Source organism: Ptychodera flava, chromosome 20, assembly GCF_041260155.1.
Source record: "Ptychodera flava strain L36383 chromosome 20, AS_Pfla_20210202, whole genome shotgun sequence".
In the NCBI taxonomy this organism is placed as follows: Eukaryota; Metazoa; Hemichordata; class Enteropneusta; family Ptychoderidae; genus Ptychodera; species Ptychodera flava.
The window spans coordinates 6,960,969-6,966,968 of record NC_091947.1 but is presented as its reverse complement, the minus strand read 5'-3'; the positions used below and the strand labels follow the sequence as shown (position 1 = coordinate 6,966,968).

Here is a 6,000-nt window from a genome sequence, read left to right as displayed (position 1 = left end):
GTTGCTGATAGCAAAATTCTGTACATTACCTAATATTAGGCATATGGAAAGATTTGAAAATTAATGATAACCCTCTAGCGCTTACAGAGTGACGTTAACGGAAACTGTTGGCTCCGGTCCGTTCAAAGAATTCTGTTATTGTCACGGAGACTGTTAAAATTGTCTTTTTTCTAAAATAGATTCTAGTATTTCAGTAATTAGATGTCACTATGATCTAGCGTGCAAACCTGTCACACAGATGTTAGACTGAAGAAATCAATATTATGATTGTAATATGGAGTCACTTCATAGACTTTCGTATGAAGCAAACTAACAATTCTCTTTGGTTAATGACGACATGGTCTGTGCGGGCACACGATTTTCTCCCGTGGGTCTTTATTTTATATCATGACAGTACAATATCGCCTTCATACAGGTCAAGGGATGGGTAGAGGTATGGTGTTCAAGGTAGACATAAAGGCCATTAAATTCAAACTGTCATTTTATGTCTTATAATTGCAATCCAAGATTATTTCCTTCCTATTTTGATTCTTGTTACTTTTTGTCATCTAGTTTATTTGGAAATAACACTGGTAGAATGTTTTATCCATATTTCGTGGTTTGGTTGCTGATGACTCCATTTTGAGGACATTTTAATGCGATTTTCAAGATAAACAATATTATTGACTCGGCACCCTGAAATAAGCTTATGCATGAATAACTCGTCTAAAATATGCTGTGCACTGTTTGATATCTATTTGAAAGACGCTTTAGTATTGCAAAGTTTACTTGCTTTTCCGTTTTATATTAACAATATCTATTCAAACAAAATAAATAATATGCCAAAAAAATAATGTACAAAATTTACGAGGCTGGTAATGTCCAGGTAATCAGAGATATCGCAGAAAATGATGACATCATCGAACTCATCTCAGCATGATTTCGGCGTTAGTGATTATAAAAATGGCAGTGTTGCCACTGTACCATTCATTCGTTTTCTGATACCTGAAGAACGCTGAGTTTCTGGTACCATGCTTTGTCAAGTCTCATCGAGCAAGACGGCAGTGTTGCTGTTAGTGGTTCTCTGTGTTGGGATCCACTCTGCTGTTGTTGAAGACACAGATGAATGGCAAGATGGCGACTTTGCCATCACAGCTGACGACAACGTTAACGATGACGTCGGTGTTGAAACGGTAGAAACTGATGACGTGGATGCTTCGAAGTGTAAGTGCAAAATATTTGACAGTAAGATTATTTCTCTTCGCGAAACGTTATGATATGGTTTTTCATACTAGTATTGTCTGTAGATCACCATTACCAGATCTTCGAATGACATATATGTTATTAAGGGCATAAAATTAAGTCTTTCTTTGAATTTTCTTTCTAGTTGGTCGAGGCTGGAGATGTTTCCCCGGTAAAAGTTGTTACTTTGTGAATCCCGACCAACGTTTCAGTTGGACTTCAGCAAAGAGTGAGTGTGCATTAAAGCACGGGAAGCTTGCAACAATTGATGATGCAATTGAAGACGCGTATCTAAGAGGTAGGATGATGAACTGTTAGATATTTGAAAAATCTGTCTTTTGTTTGCGGTTCTGTGTTCATGGAGTTTATTTTCTTCTTTGTTGAGCTATAAAGTTATATATTACATATTTAAGAAATATTATAGGACAAATAGGACAACTATATCGTCGTCATGTGATGTGACTTTACTGATATACATTCTGGATGTTATACGGATGATGGTTAGTAACATAATAGTGTTGCCACACTTTCTTTACGGTCGACAACTTGAGTCAGGGAATTAGCTTGGTGAGAGGTATAACAGGATGCTAATACACAGAGACGTCGTAAGGTTGAAGTTGATGAAGGTTATTGATATGCTGTCAGGTGGGACCAACGAAAAGTCTGCTCGTACACATCAACAGTTCACATTAAATAGACAATTTTTCAGGGCGTACCTGAACATGTAAAAACTTGACAGGAAGTGATCTTACACTGGCTAAAAATTATGAAATGAACTTGATTGGATAAGAAATGACATTCTAAATACTTGATTGGGAGAAAGTTTTAAGATATACATAATTATTCTGCTGACTCGGCATACATTCAGTATCTATGATATTCGTGTGATAAAATGCCGACTTCTAATATAATATCGTAGTCACTAAAGTTACATGGTCAAGATTTGTAGAGCCAGAAATCGATTATATATGTGTAAGCTATTGTTTCATCCCAAAATTAATTAGGCGTTGACTAAATTGACGTAACTATATCGTTGTCACACTTTATTGTTTTAACTTAAGTGTCCATTCGAGTAACACTATCATGGTCAATGTCATTAAACATCTTTTGTCAGTACATGATGAAAAGTAAAGTTGTTTGTTGTTTTCCAGTCTCTTTAGATTGACCGACCGGTATTTGTATTGTGTGTTAATTAACACATAGGCAATGATACTTGAGTTAATAAAAGAAACACCGGTAATGATACTTGAGTTAAAGGTATACAGTCACCTGTAATCTAACTATGCCCATATATGGTCAAAGGGGCGTTCCTTGGTATTCAAAATGCCCTTGTAAGGGCGCTGTTTTTAAAAAGCGGCCACCTGATTAAAATTTGTGATTGGTTAGATTTTCTCTTTCGATGGTAACTCTGGCAAAATTGGAACAGGTGACAGTATACCTTTAATCAAAGAAAGGCCTTCCACGTTTTACCGACTGCAACTGTTTGTATTCCCACTCATCTAGGTGAATGTTCGTCATGGAATTAACACAATTATACGTATACCACGTAAGAAATTTACCTAAATATTACAATAGTAACATTAGCATTTGGATTGACGCATTACTCAGGCAACCTACACAAATAATATTTTCTTCGCAGAATTTGCTCGTCTTGAGGGAGACCTTTGGATTGGCTTCAGTGACACGATTACACGAAATACCTGGAGATGGGACAGTGGATCGAGCGTGAGTCTGTCACAATACAATGATTCGAATTTTAAGCATTTAACAACAAAGCACCTCTATCGTTCTCATAACAGCGCAAAGAATGAGATTTATTTATGTTAATTTTCATTTACAAAAGAACTAGTCATGTCTGAGAAAATGTTCTCTGTGTGTGTCTTTGTTAGCTTTGGGATGTACGTATAAATGTAAGTCAAGCTATGATGCTATTGAGTAAAGGCGTGTATGATACTATCCGACTCATGCTGGTTCAATAAACTCGGGAGGTTTTAGCATATGTTTCACCTTTTTTATAACGCACCATCGATCCGCCGATATCAGCGTATGTACTTTTTGTTTAAATCGTGAGGAATAAAATATACTTTTAAAAAATAACGACATTTGTGACTGTATGCTAACATGAATCAATTTAATGAAAATGAATGTATCATACACAGGTGAGTTATTTTAACTGGTATACCTCACGTCCATCAACCAGCACTTCGACAAAATGTGCCTACATGAGACGGATATACAACGGTCAGTGGTATGACTCAAGTTGCACAAACCTACGCGGATATATCTGCGAGAAGAGATATTAACATTCTCCTTCGTACAGGCTAAACGGTAGGATGTTTATCCATGTATGTCTATATGTGTGTGTACGTCTGTACGCGTGCGTGCGTGCATAATGAATACACATTACGTATGTGTATGTGTTCATGCCTTACTTAGTTTACTTACGCTGTCCTAGTGATCCAATTGTACTAAGTCTTGCTTACTGATACATACAACTTCTAAAACTCTTCTGTGTATATGCTGAAATACTGGAAGGAAACCGATGTATTACTGCTTTACCTCACGTCGAGACGGCTAGTATTTTGACCATATTTACATTATTTCAGACCTCAAGTTTTCAACAATGAAGAACACCTGCTGGCAAGTTCACAATGACCAATTTTCAACCTGACAAGATATTGTGTTAAATATGATCTCTCCAAGAAATAAATGTGATATAATCAATTCAACTATTTCGTGTCGTTTCATTTCTTATGGCATAAGAAATTACATAAAAGTTTATTATCTATTCAGCGTGGGTTTAGCCGTCACTTCGCGGTGTGTCGCATGACAGACTCTCTCTCTCTCTCTCTCTCTCTCTCTCTCTCTCTCTCTCTCTCTCAGTTTTACCTCCTCGTTATTGATTTTATTGATTGTTCATTCATTGTTATCCCTCGGCGCCTAGTGCCTGAGTGCCAAGGTCACTATTGTCTGACTTCAAGGTCATGGGTACACGGGGATTACCTCACGGAAAGGGTTTAAATACATTCAACTGAGCTTACCCCCAAGGAATACGCATATCAGGTTTCAAAGCAATCAGACACGCGGTTTCAGAGAAGATGATTATTTGAAAGAAAGTAGGAAATTTCCCCACAGAAAATAAAATATAAAACACACAACATACAAACTTTACAAACCAAACTAAAGACGAAAAAGTAATGAAATAGCGCCTTCTGCAACACATGTACACCCACGACTCAAGGCATGAAAACATGAGTGAGGACGAGAAGGTTCTGCGCAGGGACAAGACGTCAATCACCGATTAGGAACTTTGTTCGCACTTGGTAACCAATGTCTAAGAACTCAATAAGTTGAACGTTTTCACTCCCTGCATTTTTGTTTTGTCGTTGACAGCGCCCTCGGAGGCTAAACAATTAAGTCAATGGGCATCTACTCTCTTGAAAATCGTTCTGTCTGACTGCGCTGTTAGTGAAGAATGCACAGTTTGAACCAATGATGGCAATAATTACACAGAGCGAAAATATGCACGATGAAGATTCTATTCAACGGGCCGATATCTTTGTAAAATGCATAAGTGCCATTAAGTATCGGACATCACCACTTGTAAACGACATGAGGCTGTTTACAATCTTTCCACCGAAAGTGTGAAGTTTTCGTTGTAAACACACAACAACAGGTGGTAATTCCAACTTGCAACACAAATATAATCAATTTTAATATGAAATTGATCTTCCTGATCATTATTTCCAGTAAACGACAACAAGATAAACGACGATCGATACTTATATACTTAATGAATCAGTGGTGGTTTGAGAGGAAAACATTTGCATTATAGGCAATGCTTTAGTTCGGATTGGTACATTGAAAAACATTCACACTGCTCGTAGTAATTATCTGTACACACATGGATAGTCTTCTTTTGATTCGGGTGAAGCTCTCGTCAAGATTAAATGATGATTCTCTGATGTTTTGGAAGGCGAATATTTATTTGTTCATTCAGTCATTCATTAATTCATTTATTCATTTATTCATTTGTATATATATATAGTATATATATATATTTATTTATTTGTTTATTTATTTATTTATTACGAACCAAGGGTCATGTGCAGATTTTTATCCATTTTCATGAAAACCACTTCCCAATTAAACATTATAATAAATATATATACAAAAAGCAAAACAAACAAATAGATATGACATACACAGTACGCACGAAACAAAACAAAAACTGCAGTAAGTCGTATCTATTGATGCAAATCGGACAGTCTGCGTGCGATACTGTCTACAAACTATTGTCATGGATGAGAAAATTACTTCTAAGGACAGCAGCGATGTTGCGCTGACCACCGAACCAGGAGCGAGTTCCAATCAGAAACTGTCCTGCTGAAGAATGAATACTTCAGTAGATCTGTTCTAGTTCTTGATATAGACGGAGATCATGATTATGTCTAGTTGTCGTACCAGAAGCTGTGATGAAAATTTAAAGTGTTGATGTAATGGATATTCTTGACTATGTCGTTTGTGTAAGATAAAAATAATATTGGACCTGTTATTGTGCCTTGTGGCACACCTGATAACACATCTACCCATTCAGACGACGCGCCATTGACGACAACTCGCTGTTGTCTGATTACAAAATGTATAATCAAGTAATGATTTGCACCCTGTATACCATAACTGTACAGTTTATCCAAGAGGTGTGCATGGGGAACAGAGTCAAATGACTTACTTAAGTCTAACAAAAATTACATGTACTTCCTTCGATTTTTTTTATCG

At 36.6% G+C, this 6,000-nt stretch overlaps 1 protein-coding gene across 1 annotated transcript; it reads left to right on the top strand.

The window, feature by feature from the left end:
- The first annotated feature begins 984 nt into the window (after positions 1–984).
- Positions 985–3,950, top strand: LOC139119883 (lithostathine-1-beta-like). The gene is made up of 5 exons (XM_070683819.1): positions 985–1,203; positions 1,367–1,519; positions 2,861–2,946; positions 3,381–3,549; positions 3,828–3,950. Exons 1-4 carry the CDS (start codon positions 1,011–1,013, stop codon positions 3,522–3,524), a joined length of 576 nt encoding a protein of 191 aa, XP_070539920.1. The 5' UTR covers positions 985–1,010; the 3' UTR covers positions 3,525–3,549; positions 3,828–3,950.
- Positions 3,951–6,000: the final 2,050 nt, after the last annotated feature.

Excerpts from the sequence above, each read along its gene's own strand:
- LOC139119883 (XM_070683819.1), top strand. The coding sequence starts at position 1,011 with ATGCTTTGTCAAGTCTCATCGAGCAAGACGGCAGTGTTGCTGTTAGTG. Across the intron at positions 1,204-1,366 it reads TGACGTGGATGCTTCGAAGT|TTGGTCGAGGCTGGAGATGT; the intron begins GTAAGTGCAAAA and ends TTTTCTTTCTAG. Across the intron at positions 1,520-2,860 it reads TGAAGACGCGTATCTAAGAG|AATTTGCTCGTCTTGAGGGA; the intron begins GTAGGATGATGA and ends TTTTCTTCGCAG.